The sequence below is a fragment of the Onychomys torridus genome, chromosome 23 (assembly GCF_903995425.1).
Source record: "Onychomys torridus chromosome 23, mOncTor1.1, whole genome shotgun sequence".
Taxonomy (NCBI): domain Eukaryota; kingdom Metazoa; phylum Chordata; class Mammalia; order Rodentia; family Cricetidae; genus Onychomys; species Onychomys torridus.
The window spans coordinates 13165268-13190063 of record NC_050465.1 but is presented as its reverse complement, the minus strand read 5'-3'; the positions used below and the strand labels follow the sequence as shown (position 1 = coordinate 13190063).

At 39.2% G+C, this 24796-nt stretch overlaps 1 protein-coding gene across 10 annotated transcripts in view; it reads right to left on the bottom strand.

Moving 5' to 3' along the window:
* Positions 1–24796, bottom strand: part of Pam (peptidylglycine alpha-amidating monooxygenase) — a 275438-nt gene that overhangs the window by 135795 nt on the left and 114847 nt on the right. For all 10 annotated transcript variants that reach the window (XM_036173733.1, XM_036173738.1, XM_036173737.1 and 7 more), the window contains exon 3: positions 24328–24448. In XM_036173733.1, coding sequence (XP_036029626.1) covers positions 24328–24448 — 121 coding nt within the window. The remainder of the gene's footprint in view (positions 1–24327; positions 24449–24796) is intronic.

Below are 24796 nucleotides of genomic sequence, written 5' to 3'. Positions count from 1 at the left end.
ACAGCTAAGAAAGGATTGTGAACTGAAGAACTGACCAGAGAACACAGTCCTGTAGGCTTGTCTGTGGGATACTGTCTTGATTGTTAATTGTTGTAGTAAGACCCAGTACCTTGTGGGCATCACCATTTCCTGTGTAGATGGTCCTGAGCTATACACAAAAGTCAGCTAAGCATGAAGTTGTAAGTGATCCATCAAGCAGTGTTGCTACATGGTTTCTGACTCAAGGTCTTGCTTAAGTTCCTGCCTTGTCTTCACGTAATGATGGGGTGTGATGTGGAAATAGCTAAGCCAAGTGAATTGTTTGTTTCCTCCCCTAAGTTGCTTTTTTTTTTTTTTTTTTTTTTTTTGCTTAGAATGTTCTTTATCACAGCCACAGAGATGAAATTAGATACATGGTTTGTACAACTTGTATCACTCTTAAAGATATAAAAAACAAGAAGACAAAGTTGGAAATATCTACATGCCTTTGAAAAATCAACATATAAGCTTCAAGGGCAGCTGGGTCACCTGGAGTTCAGTGGAAAACTTTGGCTTCAAGAAGCAAATGTGTACAACCTAAAAGCTGGATGGCAGTTGAATGATGGGTAGGCTAGAATTTTGCTTGTGGGTATAAAGAGAGTAAAACATAAAAAAAAAAAAATCAGAAAACCCAAAAGAATTAACAATAGTATGCAATGGCCAAGGAACAACAGGGCAGGAATGGAAAAAATAATGAGAAACTTATGCCAGAGAGCCAATGGAGAAGAATGCCTTCAGAATTAGACAGTGTTGACTAAGAGCATCAAGCTAAATCCATGTTAGTGGCACCCTCAAAGGAATAGTCAAAATAGAATGTTCATACTGGGATATCTAATCCCTAATGTATTTTAAAGACCATATTCTTCCCTATGGATCCTCATCCAAAGACTCTGACTACAGACTCTGTTCTCATGACTCAAGTCCTTCTCAAGGCCAGATAAGGTCAGTCCCAGCTACATTCACTGTCCCTATGACTTTCCCCAACCCTTCAAGCCCTGTTATCTGCACTGTCTCCAAGCAAAGTAATGCCTGCAGGAGTGGTATATGGCAGTCACCACAAGCTTTTTCCCACTAACTTCCTCAGTCATGGCCACATGGCCAAGAATGACATGGGAAATGGGGATAAAAGATTATCAATAAAAATAGTAAAACAATAAAAAAAGCAAACCTAGCAACAAAAATCAAACAGATTGAGAAGACTGAGGAAAAAAGATGAGTCAGTAAGTTATTTAAATGTTTCAAATATTCAAAACAGAAATGTAAAGAAAAAAATCTGAAATAATACTGATTTACTTAAGTAGATTATACTTAGCAGAATCTACTGAGTAAAACTCAATGGATACCAGTCCGTTTTAACCTAGGAAACCATTACTGTTCATAGACAAATGGGCTCCACATATCTTAGAATCTGAACACTGGATTCTTCCAATACACAATGATTTAAATGTATTATTATCCACAAGAACTAATGAAGAGATGCATTATAAAAGTGAACACTTTTTCCAATGAAAGAGTAAGGAAAAACACAAATTACAAGATTAAAATGAACAACTTGAAGTACCAATCCAATAGGGGTCGATGTATTTACACTGATCTGACAGCTTTAGGCAAGGCTCCAGAGTTACAGACAGGATGTAGTCATAAGAGAACTAATATTTTTAAAATATTAAACTGCTATAGTCAAATTCCTCTCTCAAACAAAACATATTTGGCTCTCTAGCAGGCACATCACTATGGCCTTGAGGATGGCAACAGGGAGAAAACATGGCAGCGATGTGAAACAGGAAGTCCCTTGAAGAAAGAAAGAGTAATTCTACAGTTACAGCTTCCAGAGGTGGTAGCAACTGAGGGATGATAGCTGTACTTTCTATTCACATGAGACTTTCTTGCTCAAGGCCATTCATAAAATGCCCAAGGCCATTCTTTCCAAATACCCCAATAATACACTGACAAACAAAAAGAAGAGAGGAAACAGCTCAATAAATAGTTGTTCTGACTGTCTGAACCAGAGGACACAGGGATAACTTATTAATAATTGAAGTTATTTCTCCCCTTGTATGAGATCAGGAGCTCAAGGTGCTATATTAGAGCTGTGTGTGATGGTGCAGGCCTGAAACCCCAGTGCTTGGGGAAACTTAGGCACTGCAAGATCAAGGCCAGCATGGGTGGACTACATACAGAAATTAAAATCCTAATTTCTGTGAACATTTTTAACAGTTCATGAACTGTAACTGTTACATGTATATGTGCATAAAAATTTACATAGTAGTGTTTGCTACTTGCACTAGACTATGACTACTAGAATTGGTGGAATATTCCACTTCCTGGTAGATTGTTTTCTAAGCTTGTATTGATACATAGCAATTATTAGCAGATTTTTCCACTTGAAAATTTCCACTTCAATTTTTATTCCATTGTATCTGGCACTTAAAATTGGCACAATGACTAAGCACAAAACAGCAGTGCATTGTTATAGCTATGAAGTGTTTGTTCCTAAAACCTATAAGTACACAGTTGTTGGAACAGTATCAAGAACACAACTTATTCAAAGAGCATATATGGCACCTTGTCCACATGTAAGAAGGCTAAGAATGAATCATCAGTAGAATGAATGCATTTGGGGCAGATCCTGGAACATTATTCCAGCCAGCCAATCAACAATGTCATCAAGGAATTAGATTATTTCAGCTTTCAGATTTGTCTTCTCTGGCCCATTGTCTCTGGGACTATCTTTTCATAACATGATGGATGCAGTAACACAGTAAGTCCCCGCCCTCACACCCACACAGTTCTGCTTCCAAAGCCAGCAGAGGGACAGTCTCTCTCACATGGTCCCTTTTGAGCTTAAAACTATTAAGAAGCACTTCAGCTCCAGGAGACCTTCAAAACCCAGCTCTAATCCAATCATCAATAAGGAAAAGGCACAGAACATAACTGTCTTTGTCAAATCCAGACTGAGTTGAGCTAAAGAAGGCAAATACTGGAACAGAAGTGGGGTAAACATATGCCAGCACAAAGGAGGAGTCTTTTATGGACAGCCAAAAGGTCAGAACAGCATATTTGTGAAATCAAAACCAAATCCTTATAATTCTAATTTTAATCTTTGGACGACTGAACTCATTTTAGTTCATTCATTGGCTTAGCATGTTCAGAACTTTCAGGAACCTTTTTGCTTTGGTCTAGTGAAACAACAAAGGTAATTCAACATACTCATCTAGACTTTTCCAGCTGTGGCTTTAATTAGTGAATGTGGTAAACAGGAACAGAATACACAAATTGCCCATGTCTAGGTCAGAAAACCTGATGATGATCTTCTGGAGTACAAACGATGGAGAGTCAGTCAGTTATGTAAGGCACTTGGGCCTCCTAAAAAAATGAGGCTTTTTTCCTTCCAAAGAAGTAGAACAACACTTAATGATGGTGTCATACATTTAACTATAGTGATCAAGGGCAAAGTCATTGTGCTTGTCCCTTTCTCCAGTGACATTTTCATTGTTCTGAGACTTCCATCAATAAAAGAAACACTTTGCCCAATCTGCATCCTTTTCCTTGAACTTTTAAGAGGAGTTATGAAATCAAATATAAAAACATACTTTGGACCACTCTTTGATTTTCCTCTGCATGAAATCAACATCTCTATTTCAGCAACAGGCAGTCACAACACAGCTCTTCCTGCCACTCTATTTCCAGGTACTGGGCTGTGCTTTCAGAGCTGAAGCCTTGGGTAATTCTTCATTGTGCTTAGGGACCAACTGGCATCGGAACTGTTGGCTGAATTAGTTTGTTGATCTTGTTATGTACATGACTAATAGCCTTTTATAAAGGGCTTATTGCTCCAAAAATAGTTCCTTGGACGTTGGATCATTTTTTCCTTTAAGCATTGTTTATTTGTGCTTTTCTTTAAAAAGGTGGCCATCAAATCAAATTTATCTCACTCTAATTTCTCAACTTCAAAGGCAATATTAATAGTTCAGGAGAAGGAAAACTGTAAATATATTCCTCTAAACTATGAGGGGTAGATACTAGTCACTTAGCTAATGTAGTTATGATGAGCCAAGCAGGTTTGGAAACTGCAAATTCCCATTTTTTCTGATATGTGTTTACTTGTCACCAGCTCGTTTGACATCATAAATATAAATACTCCATTTACTTTAGTAGGTATTCCTTTTTCCCAATAGCTGGGAAATATGCTAATAAAAAAATCAGCAACTAAATTTGATGCTTTAAATAAAGTTTGTTTTTCCTTTGCTTTCCCCAGCTTACACATACACGGACATACACAGTGTGCTGATTAAGACAAACCTAAAATATTCCTGTTACATAATTAAACTTCCTTCTTGGCTCTTAGAAATCATTTTAAGAAAACTTCAAGCTGGGTGTGGTACTTGAGTACCTATAATCCCAGCTCCTTGGGAGGCTGAAGGAAGGAGATTTCTTGTGCCAAGTATTGGAGACGTGTTTCAGTGATACAGTAAGGTTCTCACCAAAAATTAACTTGTGAAACAATTTAAAAGAAAAATAAAATTGCCTTTTATATTGTTAATATCTAGCACCCAATGCCCCTGGAGCTTAATTGTTATAAACAACATATACGGTACTTAGAGGTGATTCAATAGTTTATGAGGGAAACCTTGTTTATATATAAGTGTACCCATTGACAAATTAGTAAAGAATGAGATGAGTGAAATACTTGTCATTTGTAACCTCTAACACATCTAGGCAATGGTAGTCATCTGTGGCTACTAATCCCAACTAAAGCCAGTTGGTGAGAGCTGGTAGGATACTGTATACATGGCAGGTTAACCGATCTTGCAATCATTAAAGAAGACTACAATATCCTAAGAACAGAGACAGTCAGATATCATGCATCTCCCGCTGACAGCACCTATTATCACCGGTGAAATATCCCTGCAGAATAAACAAAGCTAAGCATGTAGAAGCAATAGAAGAAGGAACACAAAAGACAGAGGGGCATGCTAAATGGTACAGCAGTGATAACCCAGAAGACGGACAAACACCTTGGGTATTTTTGTTCACAAACACATTATAAGAAAGAGGACAAAATGAAATCCCCTAAAATCCTTCTGAAACATTTTAGTAAGAGTTGCCATTGGTAACATATTTAGATCCCTGTGAAAACAAATTAATGTTCAAACAATACACCAATCAGAAACATATGGCAATGAGTATAATATTTGATAATAGTAATGAAAATTGCGGCTGTTTTATAAATTAAGGGTATTATTTTTAAAAAGACTATGAAACAAAAATTCACATGATTTATGACAAATAACTTCAAAGTAACTCAAGGTGTGCTGAGGAATGAATGAAATGGAAGAATACAGACAGGTGAGACACTGAAGTTTGTCACACAAGTCTTTCAATATCAGAAAAATGTATCAAATTTTTAAAAATAGAAATACACAGCTTGTCCCTAAAAATTGTTGCTTCTTAAAAAAGAAAAGTAGAAGTACCTACAGGCCAAACAACAATATTTACCGATACAAGTTTCCAAAACCTCATGGTCTCACAGAGGAGGCTAAGAGCACCAGGAAGAGGGATGCTCGAAAGACTAGGAACAGGATAGGAATTTGGGATAGCAGAGACTGTTCAGTCCCAGATGGAAGTATCTAGAGAGAAGGGAGGACACCTTCTCAACTCCATCTGCCATTCACAGAGGCTTTGTCACCTCACAAGGTTACACGGTGTGAGAGACCAAGGAAAGAACTGAAAAGAATTGACTCACGGCCTCCATCTTCTAACCAGACAATGGCCCTTGCTATACACACCAAGCTCATGTGTTTTCCAGACCTTGTGAACAGAACTTGACCCCTCCCCCCCATCACTTTTGGATGACAGCATTAACATGCTGCACTTATTCTTTAGGCAACTGGACCAACTTTCTCTTAGGAAGGGGAAGGTACCAATCAATGGCACAACTGAGGAGAATGTAACCAAGAACAAATGTGGGCCAGGTTAAGAGAAGCAGCTAAAGGATGTCAGAACATCCCAGAGATTAAGAAACACAGCTGCAAACTATTCCTTTACAGTCAGGTGAGGTAAGAAGAGGAAGGAATGCCTAGACTAGAAATGGCCATGGCCATTGGACCCTCAGAATGAAATCAATAAGGAAATTGGTGGGCAAGGCAGCTCAAAGACACATCCACAAAAGTTGCCCCTTGTAGCTTAGTAGAGTAAGACAGAAAAATCCATCTGGGTAACCCAATGGAGAATATCCTGCACACAAAATGCATCACTGAATTTATAGCCTTGCTGTGCTGGTATTGTGTTCCCCAAATATTGTGCACTCTAATAAACTTATCTAGGGTCAGAGAACAGAACAGCCACAATATTAAACACAGAGGTTAGGCGGTGGTAGCACATGCTTTTAATCCTAGCATTCCAGAGGCAGAGATCTCTGTGAGTTCAAGGCCACACTGGAAACAGCCAAGCATGGTGACTAATGCCTTTAATCCCAGGAAGTAATGGCAGGAGGCAGAAAGGCATTTAAAGCACCAGGACGAGGAACTATAGCCTGGTTAAGCCTTTAGGCTTTTGAGCAGCACAGTTCAGCTGAGAGGCATCCAGTCTGAGGAAACAGGATCAGCTGAGAAATTGGCAAGGTGAGGTAGCTGTGGCTTGTTCTGTCTCTCTGATCTCCCAGCTTTCACCTCAATACCTTGCTTCCAGGTTTGATTTTATTAATAAGATCTTTTAAGATTTGTGCTACACCTTGCTATGGCATTTGTTTTTAAAAATTATAAAATTTAAGCCTCAAAACCAAGAGGAAGTGGCCTAGGTTTCTCTCAGCTCCTGGGGCCTCTGAAGAGAGAGTCTGAGTTATAATACTGGAGAGGAAAAATTTAGACAAAGAAGAGAAAGACTCCCTGAGCTGCAAAATCAATTGGAACAGAACCTTGAGACAGAGCGGCAGACACTGATAGCTACTAATTGGCACAGAAATTACAGCTCTGGAAATTCCAAGACTACAAGCTGCAAAGACCAAAGAAGGTTACGGAAAAGGATGTGGGAGATGGGGAGGACTCAGATTTGATTAGAATATGCCTTCTGATTTTGGTGAGAGAATTTTAATTTGATCTAAATTTGAATTTAGATATGCTGGATGTCATGTTAGTTGTGGGGAGTGAGTGAGGCATGTGCCATGAGTCATGAGCACATTTTTGTCAGAAGACAACTTGGAGGAAACTAAGGAGATGCTATGAAGGCACGATGAGAAAGGGAGACAGACCAGGAATCATTACCATCAATCCAAGTTAAGATGTTAGCTGGATGGTGGCAGTGGAGAATCATTCACTTATTAACCATATGCCAGTCTATTACAGAAATATATATTGAGTCTCATATTGACATGTACTGAGGAAGAGCCATACAACAATGAACAAAACTAGAAGTGTTTCCTGTTCTTGTGTTTGTAGTCTACTGAGAAAATAAAGTCAGTTAAACATGAAGTTTTCCTGCAGTTGTGATATCCTCAAGAAGTACAGGGTACCACCCAGAGGAGATAACTCTTTCAAAAGCAGGATGTGGAGGCGAGCAGAAGAGCTTTCTCTCTGAGAAAGTGATATCTTGGCTGAGATCTGAAAGATGAGAATGTATTAACAACCAGGTTAATCAGGAGAGAAGGAACTGGGGAGGTGGTGAATGCCTGCATTCCCCAACCTCAGGAAGCTGAAGCTAGGTCAGTCTCTAGAGCCCAGGAACTGAAAACTAGCTTGGGAAACAGTATGATTATGTCTCAAAAGAATAGTTTTTTAAAAGGTGAGTTGCAGTGGTGGTGGTGGTGTGGCACCTAAAAGCTTGATAAGAACAGAGCATGGCCAAGAGTCTGGAGGATGAATACAGTAGGCACAGGGGATGAAACAGCAGAAAGGGACAGGTTTTATGAGGTTTCAAAGGAAGACCTAGATTTAGTCATAAGGACGCTAAACAGTCTGATGTGGTTCCAACCATTTTAACCAAAGAGACAGGCTGCATCCTAAACCATAAATTCCTTTGAAGTCTAGTTACCTAATCAATCTAGATTTGCTAAGATTTGTGCCTTGACCAAAGAACACAACCAATAAATAATGATTCTTTTGGTGTGTGTGCATGCAACTGGAGACCAGAAATCAAAGTCAGTAGCTGTCTTCCTTGGTCATTTTCCACATTGCTTGAGGCAGGATATTTCACTAAGCCAGAGGATCATCAATTCAGCTAGACTGGAAGACAAGCAAATGCCAGAAGTCCTTCTGACTCTGCCTCCCCAGCGCTGGGATCATGGGCACGAACTATGGAGACTGACTTTTTCACATGATGTTGGGGATCAAACTCAGGTCCTCATGCTCACATAACACTTTACAGACTGGGTCACCTTGCCAGCCCAGAGCATAACAATGCTTAACGAGTATCTGGTAATGCTCACTAAGTATCAAGCACTTTCCAAGGCATTGGGGATGTAGTTCTAATGACACAGATAATTCTTACTGGGCCTTAAGCCAACTTCCTACATAGTACAAAGCAATATGTAAGCAGTATTGTTGGAAGGACTGGTAGGAAGGAACTGATTCTTTTTAAATACAGATGGAGAGAGTTGTTCAGTATGAGCATATACTGGCATAATCGGAACTAAGAAGAATAATCATGCCACCAGGGCTTTCAGAGACGAGAGAGAGAGAGAGAGAGAGAGAGAGAGAGAGAGAGAGAGAGAGAGAGAGAGTGTGTGTGTGTGTGTGTGTGAGAGAGAGAGAGAGAGAGAGAGAGAGAGTGTGTGTGTGTGTGTGTGTGAGAGAGAGAGAGAGAGAGAGAGAGAGAGAGAGAGAGAGAGAGAGAGAGAGAGAGAGATGAAAAATCAGTCTCTACACATGACAATGTACTAGGTCTCTAAGACTGGCATAAACTATGGCACTCAACTCAGCTGGAGACTCTGATGGATTCAGAGAGAAAACTACTCAGATTATAAATTGATGGAAGATGATCTCAACAGCTGAAGAGGTGAGAACACAAAGATGTCCAAGGGTATCAACATGTTCAAAGACAACTGCTTATAAGAACAAAAAATGTGGCCGGGTGGTGGTGGTGCATGCCTTTAGTCCCAGCACTCGGGAGGCATAGGCAGGCCGATCTCTGTGAGTTCGAGGCTAGCCTGGTTTATAGAGTGAGATGCAGGATAGGCTCCAAAGCTACACAGAGAAACCCTGTCTCCAAAAAACCAGTTCCCCCAACAACAGCAAAAGAGAATAACAAATGTGGGACTGGAGAAATGGTTCAATGGTTACAAACACTCACTGCTCTTTCAGCGGACAGGAGTGGAGTTTCCAGCACCTACACAGCACTTCATAACTGTCTGCAACTTGAGTTCCAAGATCTGAAACATTCTTCTGACCTCTCTGGGCCCCAGCCACACATGCAGTGCAAATACATACACATTAAATAAGAAACAGCATTTAACCAAGGAGAATAACAAAAGCATTAAGTATGGCAGAAAATGGGGAATTCAGGGAAGAACAAACAGGATGTTTCAAAAGTGTCACAAATAGGGCAATATGGCAGAGAAATTAATGCTACACCATGCTACAGGAAATGCATTTGGTCAGAATGAAGAATCAGTCAAAATTTTTGACTAGGAAAGTAACGTCAGAAAGTATTAAGACAATTATTTTGACTCTAAACCATAATAATGTAATGATTAAAAGCACAGGCTATGGAGACAACAGTTAGAATCCAGCTTCCCAAGCTGGGTGGTCATGGCACACATCTTTAATCCCAGCACTGGGAGGCAGAGCCAGGTGGATCTCTGAGTTCGAGGCCAGCCTGGTCTACAGAGCAAGCCAGAACAGGCACCAAAGCTACACAGAGAAACCCTGTCTCAAAACAACAACAACAACAACAACAACAAAACAAAACCCAAAGTAAATAAATAAATAAATAATAAATAAATAAATGGATAAATAAATAAATAAATAAATAAATAAATAAATAAATAAATAAAAGAATCCAGCTTTCCCTGCAACCACTCGTGTAAATAAAAAGGAACAAAGGACCTTTATTACTTGTTATAGATGAATCTAGAAAGTCAAAGGAAAAACTCCGCTGTGCAATTTCATTCATAAGTAATATAAATGCAGGAAAGGCCAAACCATAGTAACGGAAAGACCAGCACACAAGTGAGTAAGGAATGAGTGCACAGAAGCAAAGACAGCTCTCTGGGGTGATAGAAATGTTCTTTATGGTGTCAATTACACAGGTGCACACACTTGCAAACTTTCATTGAACTGCATACCTATAATTCATGAACTTTAGATTTTATACTACAAATAAGCTGATAAACAGTAGGAAGAATCACATGTGGTGGTTTGAAAGAACATGGCCCCCACAAGGAGTGGCACTATTAAGAGGTGTGTCCTTGTTGGAGTAGGTGTGTCCTTGTTGGAGGAAATGTGTGACTGTGGGGATGAGCTTTGAGGTCTCCTATGCTCAACTTATGACCAATGACACAGTTCACTTCCTGTTGTCTTCAGATCAAGATGTAGAACTCTCAGCTCCTTCTCTAGCACCATGTCTTCCTGCATGCTGCCATGTCCCACTATAATGATAATAGTTAAATCTCTGAAACTGCAAGCCAACACCAACAAAATGTTTTCCTTATAAGAGTTGCTGTGGTCATGGTGTCTTTTCACAGCAATAGAAATCCTAACTAAGACACATGCAAATGTGTGAAATTAGGAAGCAGTTGAAATAAAAGCATTGAACTTAAGAATGCCACATACACCTGAAAAGAATGAGGGTGAGGTTCATAACTCATAATCCATATTAATAAACACTGATGTGTTTGTGCAACAGATGGCATTCATGATTTGCAAAGAATTCTTTTTCCTTTATTTAAACTTTATTCAACTAATCTTCTTTGGATAGTAAGCAACATTTCAGGCTTGATGGATACAATAACGAACAAGACCAGGAGGTGTTGCCATCACTCTGGGTTAGGACTTTAATAAGATGGTGGTAGTGGAAGTTCACAATTCCTGTTCACACATCAAGTCACATGTTCCATGTCCATTGTCTTAAGGAATCTATTGTATCCGTAGTAGGCGAAAACTGCGTAGGGGTGTCATGGGCAGCACACTGCAGTACTTCTATATTTAGATAATTAACAAATACATTACTTCACTTTTTCTGATCACTTTTGTGATTAGAATATACATAGGAAATTTAGAGCAGTAGCGCATCTCAAGAAAGATAGAAGTGCAGGTGTTTCACTGAAGAGACATGAAATGGAGATGCCCCAGAGTGATACCCACTCAGACTCAGACTTCTTTCTGCTCCTCTACCAAAGGTGCAATTATAAATAATGCCTCGTTAGCAAGATTAATATATTCATTACAATATATAATATATTAAGTGCATGACCGTGAGTGACATTTAAATACTGAGAAGGTAATGTAAGAAACAGTGATGACAAGATATCGGAAGGCTGGTGAGGGGATAAGAAGTAGCCTAAAAGACTGATATTTTGTAGGAAAAGATTTTAAAAAATAATTCTGCTTATTATTTAAATGCTCTGGCATAAATGACTTTAGAAACTGTTGGGCTGTAGACACAGCTCAGTGATAAGAGTACTTGTCTAATGTGAGGCACTGAGCTGTATCCTCCAGTATCTTATAAAGGCTGGTGCGTATGCCTAAATCAACTCTGTGATTTTACTGCTGAGGAGATTTCACTAGGTTTCAGTTCACCTTGCAGAAAAAGCTCCTCCTCAATGATGTCCTGCACCGACTGACATGAAGTGACAGTGCCATTTCTTAACTAAATTACTGTTTTTCATAACAAATGTAAATGGGGCAGAGGGAAACCGGTTTGCAAATCTCCCTTATATTACAAATTCTTACCTACAATAAATACATCTGAGAGAGGGTTCATTTATTAAAGGAAGCAAACTCTCTTAGATTCACGCCTGACACACTTGGATCTCGGGGAGCACACACTGTGGAAAGACAGAAGCAAGGAAAGAAGGGAAGGAGCATCTTCTAGTGAACTAGGGATTTCCACACGGCAGCAGACTCCAAAGCATTACAACGGCATAGCCTGGCTTTTGACTTGCTTCCATGGTTCTTCAAGTTCTTGTTTTGTGTTTGTTTTGTTCTAGGTCATCACAAACAAAAGTGGAAACAGAATAAATGCTATGGGCAGCAACTGTATGAATGCCTTATTTATTTCAGCGGACCCCCACCACAATTGACTCAAGTCCTGTAGACTCGCTATCTGTGGGTTTCCAAACTCAGGCTTACTGTGATGATGAAATAAATAATAGGTAGAAAGCAGAGCAATATTTACTTCTGGCAGAGACAGAAATTTCATGTTGAGTAAGAAAATGTTTTTCCTCTTAACTCTAAACTATTTAGGACCGGAACTTAATTTCCTAACTCCTGGTCACAATTTTCTCCATTTGGTATCGTGGAGTGGTTATAATAGCAGAAAAACAATATAGCTACTATTTGTTAACTTCTAAATTTGTTCGACCCCACTACAGTTACACTCCCTAGTACCTACACTTACTCAGGCTACCCATCTATCTTCTTTCTTGTCTCTACTGTTGTCATATTCTGCTGCAAATAACTGAAACTATAACAGGGAAATATCTGTGAGAATTGCTATGTCATTGATGAAAAATACATTAAGAAGATAAAATTAATATTTAACACATCTACAGTGTCAAAACTTAATATTATATCTGGTTTAATCACTTGTGGAAAATAAAGTAAACAGAATTTGCATTTCCATAGCAAAATGATAATTTAGTTGGAAGCAAATGATTTAACCCCAATACAGTAGGCTTAATGTATGAAATGTTCATTTCCATAAATAATGAAGGCTGAAATACTTTGTCGGTAGGTATTTTTCTGCTTGTATCTAATGTGATGTCAGTTCTGGTTATGAGTTTATTTTTCATAGTTCTATTTCCAAACTGAAACTTCTAAATTTAATCAGGTAGTGCCTCTTTATAGTTATCTATAAAACTATTAAATAAGGTTGTTGAAGAGTTAACTGGGTGCCTATGGGAACCACGAAAAGAAATAACTCCATCTCCCAGAAACATCACTTGTCCTTTGTAAATCAATGTTGCCATGGCAAATGTTTCCCTTGAATACCGGATTAGTTGAAGGTGGGTGTAGCACATACTGTACAACAGAAGTGTACCCTCTATTTTTACATATGTTGCTCCCCAACAGTGCTCTGAGGGTTGCTGGATGGGGTGACCATTGTTTGTGAAGGTCTAGGTGTTCCTGTGATGTACATATGTGATTTGTCTCATTATATACAGTCAAATACAATGCATCGTCTGTGAAGAGTTATCCTTGTCTTGAAAGAGCACACTATGACACTAGGTATCTTTTTTTTTTTTTTTTTTTAACAAAGAATGTGACATCCATGCAGAACGGCTCCAGAGGTATTCCTTATATAAGGTCAGTGAAATATTCGTTCAGACTACATGAAGCTGAAAATAAGTGAAACAAAAGGATCTTTCTGGTGGCTAGTAAGTGCAAAAAGGATCACTTTCCTTGCTAATGTGGAAATGGATGCATGGTTGCCTTCCACAAATATCTTCAGACTGAGTATAATAGAAAAAAATGACCCCCTACAAATCTGCCTCTCTTTGCTTCTAAACATGTACCCAATTCCCTAAATTCTTTAATTAATCAGACTCTCCTAATGGCACTGTTGCAAAGCAGAGGACTAGGAATTAAAAATTTATCAATTAGAGGCATTGTATGGAAAACCCCCTGTAGAGATTTCTCAACATTAGAGGTTTATATGAGAGAAACACAAGACCGAGCTGTATTGTTTTCATTGGGGATGATGTGTATTTCATTATTTTTTTAAACAATTTTACAACTGATAACAGATGATGTTTTTAATGGTAGAACAGATAAATTTAAAAAAATCTTCTGCCATCCTGTTCCATTGTTCCTTCTCCAAGGAAACAAAGGCTTAGAGCCTCAGGTACCTCTTCCCATATTCACATTGCACAGGTAAATAATATATTAAACAAACAGACATGAGAAACATCTAATCAAATGGACATGCGTATATCAAGACTTTGTGTTAAATTGGTTTAAGATGGAAACACACTATCCACATATTTTTATGGGTGTGCACACGCATGTGTACAGTGCATGCATACATGCTTGTGTTATGTGTTCTGCTCTGTCACACTCAGTCTTTTAAGATGGGCTCTCTTATTGAACCTGGAGCTAGGACAGCAGCTCCCAAACCCTAGCAATCCTCCTGCCTCTGTACCCCACAGGACTGGGATTACAGGTGAGTGCAGCCACACCCGCTTTTTTTACATTTTGCTAGGACTCGATGTGGGTCCTCACGCTTGTGTAGCAAGCATTCTTACCCACGGAGCCACATCCCTCGCTTTTTATATGGGTGTTGACGATCTGAACTCGGGTCCTCATGTTAGGTGTGTGTCAGGCATTTTACTGAGGAAGCAATCACTCTAGCACTCACATATAACTCCATAACTGTATTTTAATCCAGTTTACTCTGACTATTTATTTGACATATTTGAAATGATACTTTGGTACTCAAGGTATATAGCTGTTACTGGGTAAACTGATCTTTTAATTATTTGTAGATTTTTTTAGAAGACGAAATGATGAAGGGTATATGTCTGGTTATTCATCTGCTCTTAGCCTTATTTCTAGAGCAATCGCTATAAATATCGTAATTTTTTTGTTCTCTATGATCTTTTCGTACCTCATTTTCCAACTTTTACTGTCTCCATAGATATTTTCCTAAGGCAGTGTGAGAGAGATATAGATTTTTGAATGCGATCCTCCTGATGAGGCACTGTAAAACCTTCATTTTTAATTTCAACAATACTGAGGTGCTCACTATACAGAACTTTATACTACCTACTTGACAGTGTGTCTTAACTTACCCTTCATAGTATTCATCAGAGCAGAAATAATAACATTTACTGAGCTTTATACATATGAATGGATTTATCCACAATTCCACCAGAAACTACCATTCTCATTATAGAAATGAAACAACTGAAGTATCTCATCCAAGATGCAGCAACTCGCCCTGTACTATCACAACTCACAGATGGAATGTCCTTGGCCAACTCAAGCCTGGCTCAAGCCTTCTTCTTGGCTAGGCTTCAGCCTCACTTGTAAGAACTTGAACAGTGACAGTCTTTCACGGCTCAACTCTACCTCCCTAAGATGAACTGAGAACCTAAGTTCTAACAGATTTGCTGTCTATCCTAGCCACATCTGGGGATATAAATCCTCTGGCTCCCAGCCCCTGTAACTGGCCAGAATGACAACTTTGGTCACTGTTAGCAAACAGACACATCTGGCCTAATCACATTCATCCTGACTAGTCCTTGGAATTTCTCAGTCTCTGACTTTACTGAGTCCCCAGTTGTTACTATATCCCTTCACTCCCTAATTCTCCCTTTACAGTGCTCAGTCACTTCAGCATAAATTGCAGTTGTGTTCAGTTCACACTGGATTTTATATCTTACCGCAACAGTTGTTACAGTTCAAAATGTGTTCTACAGCACTTACAGCAGCGTTTCCCCCCCATTTGACATGACTTATAACACAGGCATGAGGATTAAGAGACAAGAATGGGAAGTCTATCAGGAAAAACGAAGGGCTGTGGAGGTGGCTTTAAAGGACTGGCGTGGATGGTGCTGGCAACATTTGAAGTGTTTAGAAGGGTGATGTGACCTCACTTCTGTGCTAATAGGACCCCTGTGGCTGCTGTTTGGAGCACAATCTGGCGATGCATAGGTACAGGTGCTGCATCAAAACAGTGCAGAAAGAACACATGGTTCTCCTACCATAATGAGAAAGACGGCCTGGATGCTGCTATATTTGCGATGACATCAACAGGATGTGCTGGCATATTGCTTATGAGCCATGGGAAAGAATGACATGTTGATAAAGTTGCTCGTGTATTTTACCTAGAAAAATTATGTGACGGGAATCACTACTGGCAGAGATGGTAAAGTATGAAAGCAATGTTCCAAATAAAAGAACTCAGGTTTATAATCATTTAGACATCAATACTGAATAGGTAACTAAGAAACTAAGATTAAGTCACTGTTAACCTTGTATTGACACTTTCATTTCTCCTTTCCTGGATGTCAGAAACAGTTCATGCGTTGCCAAAGGTCAAATCCATTTATTAGCCTAAGTGACGTACGCAGTTGTTTCGATCAGGAATAGAGAGACTATAGCCAATGGGCTGGCTGTCTGTGTTAGCAGATACAACTCCATATTGGAACACAGCCAAGCCATTCATTTACATATTATCTATAGCTGCTTTCTAACTACAGCAGCCAAGAGACTTTATGTCACACAAGTGAAAGCATTCACTATTTGACATGTTAAGAAACAGTTTGCTAGACTATGGTTTACATGTAGATAAAAAAATGATGAAAAGTTTGGGTTAAAATAAGGTGAATTTGCCTGTATTGTGTCTTTTCACAATTAGGAAATGAGAAGTGATTTAAGGCAGTCAGCTCAGGAGCATTTCTTTCTTCTTGCGTGAGAGTGTTTAAGAAAAGATTATTCTGGAATTTAGGATGGGGTCAGTCATCTGTATTTTGTTTAACAAAAATAATGATACATATTTTTACAAGTATGTATAATTAAAAGTACATGTTTATATAAAATACACATAGCAACATTCTATTACTATATATTATTTACTGTATATGATTGGCAGTCATGGGTTTTGGTGCTCAAGGTGTACAGCTACTTGTTCTTGGTCATTGATAGCTAAATGTCTCCTCAAATTAATCATTAACAGATTTGCAGGGCACAACTATGAAATAAGCATGAGTTTCAGATTCATGTTAAAATAAATTTAAAGCTGTGTTTTATTTACCGGCCATTTGGCTATGGACAGGTTATTTTAATGTCTCTTGGACTCAATTTCTTGTGGAAAAAAATGAATAAAATAAGACCTTGCTTGAGTAGATTTTTTTGCACTAATTACTGAGACAATGGTTGTAAAGTGTCCAATAATAGTAGTCCATAATGAACACTCAAAAATATTTTCTCTCCTTGAAAATGCTTAACAGGAACAGACACAGTAAAAAAGAACCAGAGTTTACTGAGGACACAGATGGTCACAAGGTAGTCCTCTCCTTCAGATGCTTCACTGATTTCTCTAAGGTGTGAGATGAAATAAAGACCACAAAAACTAATTTTAAATTCTTTGCCTTCTTTTAAAAATCTATATTAATTTTAGTATGTGTGTGAGCTCACATGTGCCACATGGGCATGTGCAGGTCAAAAGAAAACTTGTGGGAACTGGTTATCTCCTTCTACTGTACAGGTCGTGGGGACTGAATTCAGGTCATCAGGCTTGGCAGCAAGTACCTTTGCCTTTGGAGTCATATCACTTGGCCCAATGTTTTTCTTCTGCTTATTTTTTGATAAAAAAGAATGGGGAGAATGTTTGGTATGTCCTCATATGTGCAGTCCCAGATATAAATATGAAATTTAAGAGAAAACAATGTAGACCAGGTCTTCCCTGACTGGGTATTAAACAGGCTTCCATCAAAACATAGATCAAAGACGATCATTTAAGCTTAAACAGTTAAAACAAACTATATACCACTTTAATTTGTAGTTCACAAGAACAGTTTAATATTTTTATATTTTATTTAATTGATACAATTAGGTTTTACTAATGAAGCAAGGCCTCAATACACAAATAAATATAATTTGTGTATTTTGCACATACCACCAAACTTTCAAAACTAAAATGAGAAAAGAATCTCTTAACAATTAAAGGATAGGAAGAGAAATAAATAAAGCTAGAGTATGCTGGCTGTCTTTCAGAATCACTCAGGGTCCATCCCTGTCAACTTTGCCTTTAGCAAAAGTAATACAGAGGAACAATGTTTATTCAATAGTAAATAAATTCCATGTAACTAGGATTACTAGACATGAGTGGGTTTTTGTTGTTTGGCTACTTCATAAGGCCAGTGTTCAAAGTCCTTAGAAGAGTCACCAAGGCAGCCTAGGATGACTCAAGCTAATATATTTACTACTGATATCTCTTCTTCGGGGAAACTTGTCTTGCGAGGACTCCAACATATGTGTAAAGGCTGAGGAACAGGTGGTCTCAGCTTCCTTCTTTCTCTGATCACAGAGCCATTTTCCCTGGATCCCCTGCAGTGACTGAGCAGCCTGAATGATTTTCCTCTTTTCATTTTCTTTACCCAGCTTTCCCTGGTCCAGGTTCCGGCTTTCTGCCTTTTTTCACTTGGCTGCCTTTCCTCACCTTCAAAACACTTATGCTGTCTCACTGTCTCCATGGAGTCATGACGGAAAGTCCACTTCTCATTTTCAAACTCATCCTCCGGTCCTTGAACACATACACTGCAGGAAACAGTACTAGTGAACATATTCTGTTCACTTACCAAGTGTGGGCAACTAAACTGAAATGAATGAGCTACTGTATTCTCACCCCTCAGAACACCCTAGGTTAGGTAAACTTCCATTCTTTAGACCAGCGAAGGGACAGGAGGAAGTGACCTTAGAGCCAGGAAGCACGAACGAATTGGCACTTCAAGAGCTGAGGCAAGGCCACCGCCAACCTGGCTCGAGAGGCTACATTCTAACTCCAGGATTTGATTTAATTCAGAAAACAAACTATAACATTATTTGCAATTATGCCTCATTTATTTTATTTTTATGCCAAGTATCCATGGGGCAGTTAACTCACAAAACTGATACACTTTTGCACGATCATAAATGAACAGGCAGTTTATCAAACTGTTTTCTTTGTAGACATGAGAGTTGGTCACAGCAATAGTCCAGAGTTCCAGATGACTAAGGGAGGGGTCCAGCAAAGAAAAAGCACCAAATGAGCAGTCTTAATGCATTGTTACTTCCCGGCGCTGCTGTGTTTGAAACAGTGTCGCTGGACTCTAGGTCCTTACTGAACCTCTACAAGTGGTAGGTGTTTTGTTTTTTGGTTTTTTTTCTTTTCTTTTCTTTTTTTTTTTTTTGGAGCTGAGGACTGAACCCAGGGCCTTGCGCTTGCTAGGCAAGCACTCTACCACTGAGCTAAATCCCCAACCCCAAGTGGTAGTTTTATAGTTGTGACTCTTTCCCCATCAGCTTCTCAAATATAAAAACAAATAAATAAATCCCCAAATATTCGTGACTTGGAAATGAATAAAAGAATAGGAAGTACATAAAATTTTCAATGTCAGGAGTGAGTTTAACTGAGTGTATAATCAAAGCCATAGATCTTTCATTATGCTATTATTCTCATAACAAGATAAGATGGCATGCTGTATGACTATATAGAAAAGTCTGCTTTTAAAACATCTACAGTTTGGATCTCACTGCATGGATATTTCTAACAACAGTTCTTGGTGACACACACAGAGACCCTCAGAACTGAACAGCATTACATGAGGCAGTTGTAGCTGCAAATTTCACCTCCTTTTTTAAAGCTGTTTTACATAAAAGACCTAGAACTTCTGGGATTTCTGTTATCTAGTTTTTCAATATGTAAAAGGAAAGATTGGTTACTTAGTTCTTTGTTTAACTAAGCTGTTAGGTAAAATAATCTGTTGAGTTCCTTTAGCCTTTGAATGTTTTGTTGATAGTGAGTTTCAGAAATATGTACTAAGTCTTTTCTCCTCTTATCGGCTTACTTAGTATTTTTAAATTTTATGTTTTTTAAAGTGTTTTGAGAATATCACACATCATTTCTCCCTTTCCTTTTCCTCCCTCCAAACCCTCTCATCCATGTATCCCTCTTTGCTCTCTTCCAAATTCACGCCCCCTTTTTTTCTTTAATTGTTGTTATCCTTTTTTGTTGTTATTGTTTTTGTTGTTGTTGGTGGTGGTGGTAGTGTGTGTGTGCGTGTGTGTATGTGTGTGTGTTTGTGTGTGTGTGTGTGTGTGTGTGTGTGTGTTCCTAACTATATAAATAAAATCTGCTTAGACTATATAATGTTACTTTATGATTTCAAGGCTGACCATTTGGTATAAGACAATCAACAGGTGCTCTTCCCAGGGGAAGACATTTCTCATGCTCTCAGCATTCCTCAGTTCTTTGTCTAGGTTGGTTGTTGTTTGTTTGGTTTGTCTTTTGGTTTTGACATCTGTCACTGAAGACTGAACACAGTCCCAGGTGGACACAAAGCACATGCTCCACTGACCACCTCATCCCTTAGAATCTACTTGAAGAATTTTGTGTTGATAATATGAAGACCATTATAGCCTAAAACACACAAAAATATTGGTTTCTACTTTAGGTTGTTGTTGTTGGGGGGTGGGTGTCAGCAGGTCAAAGGTGCTTGCCTCACAAACCTCACAATGAGGTTCTGGAAGGAAAGCATCAGCTCCTGAAAGCTGTCCTCTGACTCCCACACACATTCATCCCTCCCCCCTCCCCTCTCCTCTTCTCTCCTCTCCTCTCTTCCCCTCCTCTCCTTTCCCCTCCCTCCCTTCACTCTTTCATACACATATTAACAATTGTAAATAAAATTTAAAAACTGATATTTGTAGTGGGTCGCTGTCCCAGTTTTGACCTGGAAGTACTACTCCCATTGATGTTTCTGGTAACTGTCATGCCTACCATGCAAAGCTGAGACAGGAGCCCTTAAGACCAGAGATCTGGATGTGCCAGCCCTCTTGGTTCCTGGATCCTGGATGCTGGATGTAGACAAGAGTAGAGTCTCTCCAGAGAACACTGCTGAACTGCACTTCACCTCTCCTGGACCCTGTAACCTATCTCTTTACTTGTAAGTTACCCCACAAAATAATCCTCCCTTTAACTATATGGAGTTGCCTTAATACTTCCACCAAATAGATATTGGAATAGAGTCTGAATTGTTTTTTTTTTTTCCTAAACAAACCAGTTCAGGTTTAATTGAGTAACTTTTAATGACATTCTGAGCTCCTGTAGTATCAGGAAGAACCATAATGCAGAGACGTGATGTAACAGGGTGTGTTTGGGTGAGATACTGACCTAGGATTGCATTCCATCCGTGAAGTTAGTTACTTGTGCTGTGTGAATTACACCTAAGGTCTCTTCCACCTCTATTCTACATCTGCTTGCCTTCCTACTCCAGCCTACGGCCTCATTTCTCAAGCAAAAGGCTTCCATGAGCCTTAATCCATAACCATTCTCAACATTTCTAAAACGTAAGCAATAGTTCCTAAGATCTAGGTCTTGGACAGCCCTTGGCTGTTGACACTGAGCTCTGGCTTCTCCATTATTTCCTGTGTGAATTCTGTTTTTCTGGTTGAGCCACAACTGAGAGGAAATCTTCTCAGCAGACTTCCCAGCTGTACATTTTCCTTTCCTCTTTGCATTTTCTTCTTCCTATTCCAGATAACCTATATTTTGCCCATTTATTCTCATTCTTGACTGTTTTACTTCCTTGGATTTTGTTTGTTTGGGTCAACTCTCAGGTCCCCTTAACTTTTAATTTCTTCATTCTTTCTTCCCCTTTATCTCATTTCTTCTTACCTGAGTTAACTCTGGTTTTAGCTGCATTTTAAGACAAGGGTGATTGCCTTTTTTTTTCCCTACAGGCCAGGCGGTGGTGGCGCACGCCTTTAATCCCAGCACCCAGGAGGCAGAGGCAGGTGGATCTCTGTGAGTTTGAGGCCAGCCTGGTCTCCAAAGCAAGTTCCAGGAAAGGCGCAAAGCTACACAGGGAAACCCTGTTTCAAAAAACAAAACAAAACAATAAAAAGAAAAATTACTTTGGGGTTGGGGATTTAGCTCAGTGGTAGGGCACATGCCTAGCAAGCGCAAGGCCCTGGGTTCGGTCCTCAGCTCAAAAAACTAAAAACAAAAAACAAAAACAACAACAAAAGTGCTTACAGTGTCATACATAGCTCTGAGTCTACCTCACCAAGAATGCCAAGTTGAGGAGGAAAGAGGTTTTCTATCTATCTGTCATGGGCTGCCTATCATTTTTCATGAATGTTTATAAGCTGTATCTTTTGTAGGTGAGCCAGTATGCAGAACATATTGAATCAAGCATGTTGAGGGAAGATGATGGAACATTCTAACCAGATCTAAGCTGTTTCAGAGCAACTGAATCACTACCCAGTTAGACAGTTGTAGCTGCAAGTTAAGACAAACCTCAACCCAGCTTGGATGAAATAATAACGGCTAACATAAGCAAAAGTGACCAAAGGGATAAAGTCACCAAGAACTTCCATTGTTTCAGTCTCTGTCTATTATCCTAGGCACTTTCTCACAATGCTCGTATACACCAGGACTCCATGCTTTTCACTCACATCAAACAGGAAAATGCAATCTTAGCAAAAGTCCTGAAGGTTGGTTGGGCTGTTCTAGGACGTGTATATCTTTCTGAATCAATCACTGTGGAAGGGAAGCAAGATCCAGCCCTCTGCTAAGCCCAGTCCACTCACTACTCCCCGTCTGGAGATGGCTCCTGGGAACCACATGTCCTTAGGGAAAGAGCAAGGAGGAAAGCAACTCCGCTGCAAAGGCAACCAACCAATGGCCACTGTACGAGGCAAAATCCTGTGCCTAGAGTGCAAAATAAAGAGCAACAATTTTAATACTACAAGCTCTCTTTCCACGCCATTGTTTTGATAATCGTAAGACTCTAATATGAATAAAGATCCATCTTTTGAAAACAGAGCTTTTCCACATTTTTTGGTTTAAATCAACTCTTCTAGTTACTCTTTCTGGGAGGACAGGTTACAATAGAATTAATTGTCTACTATTGTTGTGAAGCCGTAACAAGGATAAGGGGATATTTTCAAACAGTGCTAATTTATTATTTGATTAAAACTATAATACATGATGTTCTTGTGGGGAACATGCTAAGAGACCAATTGCTGAATCTGGGCATAATAACACATTCCTCTAATTTATGCAGTGAGGAAACTGAGGCAGGAGGATGGCCTTGAGCTTTAGGCCAGCCAACAGTGTAGAGGGAGACAATCCCCCCCCAAAAAAAAAGAAAGGAAGAAAGAAAGAAGAAAGAAAAAAAATAAAAAGAAAAAAACCAGATGACCAACCAGTGATTATTTCATATAAAAAATAAGCAGCTAACTTTAAAGAAGTATAGTAGAAATTCCATTTTAAAATTGAAAAGAAAGAAAGAAACAGCTCATTTCTCGGGTGGGGGACTGTGGTTCTGTGTTCTGGTCTTGGTATCTTATTAAATACTACATAAGGTGATTACGAAACTCCGAGTAAGGGCAGACAAAACGACATGTACAGAAGAGGTATCTGCCCGGTGACATGGGAATGCGGAGACAATGGGGGCCATTTCTTTCTAGCTGTAAAGTAGTTACCCAGAACCATACTCCAGTCTTCAAATACTGTCAGGTTTTACCCTGAAGTAAAAGGCCCGTGTGTGTTTTCTAGGAGCTTCTGGTTGTCCGTTTCAAAAGTCATTTTCCTCAATAAATAGAACACGTTTTCCCCCCAGTGCTAAGAGGGGAAAAGAGGAAACAGTCCATTATCTGCAAGAATGAGTCATCGGCCACTGCAGCTCTTCCACGTCCAGGCCTCTGTCTGCAGCCCTTCAAAAGCAGAAGGCTCTCTTTTAATGACATACATAAATCCCCTCTCTGGCTGGCTGCAGAGCATAATTAATTCTGGCCTTTCCATGCTTAATGAAACACCTTGCACACACGGCAGTGTGTGTTAGCTTCTTGTGTGTGCTCCGACATGGGGTGCCTAGCAACCTCGTCCAACTTCACGTGAACCATGACACATCTGTGTGAGTACTGCTGCTATTTCTTCAAAATATATCTCTAGAAAATCCATCCTGCCACCTGTATGAATAGTTTCCCTAACTTTCCAAACTGTGGGATGTTTGGTTTTTCAAATTCTTGGCAGGAAAAAGAATTTTCTATCTTAATTGTGGCTGCTTTGGAAGGGTATTTTAACAAACACAGTAATCTGGTAGATGTAGCTGCTCAATGTTATTTCCTTCATTAGAACATTTTTTCTTATTTCAGACTATATTTAAATGGTGTATTACAGAGGTCATTTCTCCATAGAGAATCTCAAACTGTAAAATTTCAAGTTTCCATTTCAACTCACAATAAAAATACAAGTAATACTTTAATGAACATAATTTAACTGAATATTTTGCTTTGAAGTCTTACCCCTTTTATAGTATCCTAGCCTCATCTGGGGAGCCTGGAAGCAAAGAAGTTACTGCAGCTATAAATGCAGGTTCCTCGTTTAAGCTTCAATTTTAGACAGTACACAAAACAGCTGAATAATAAAGTAGAGAGTTCCACGCACCTCTTTAGGTGTGACCCCAGGCATGCGAATATCCAATGCAAAATCTGATGAATCAATGGGAGTTACAGGTCTGGTGGTTCCAAGGCATTCATTGGAAAAGGATCTGGTAGTTTCTTTAAACCTAAAGAAGATCATTTTAACACCCTTGAACATAATTGGATGGGCAGAAATAACTCCTATGATCTCAAGTTTAAGGATTACTAATGTAGATCCAATAAAAACTATAATGCGACAACTCTGTAACCACCCGACCCCCAGAATCACGTTATTGTCCATGAGCAACATAGAGTCAATTTGTAAGCAAAAGACAGCCAAAGCGACTAAGCAGGGCAGACTTAAAGTTCAGCTCAATAAAAGCCTGTAATACATATTTATTTCTACTTAATGAAGACGTTATCATCCTCACACGTACGCTGATTTCCTAGTGGTAAGGCTATGACCTGGAACCCCGTCACATTTTGTCAGCTAT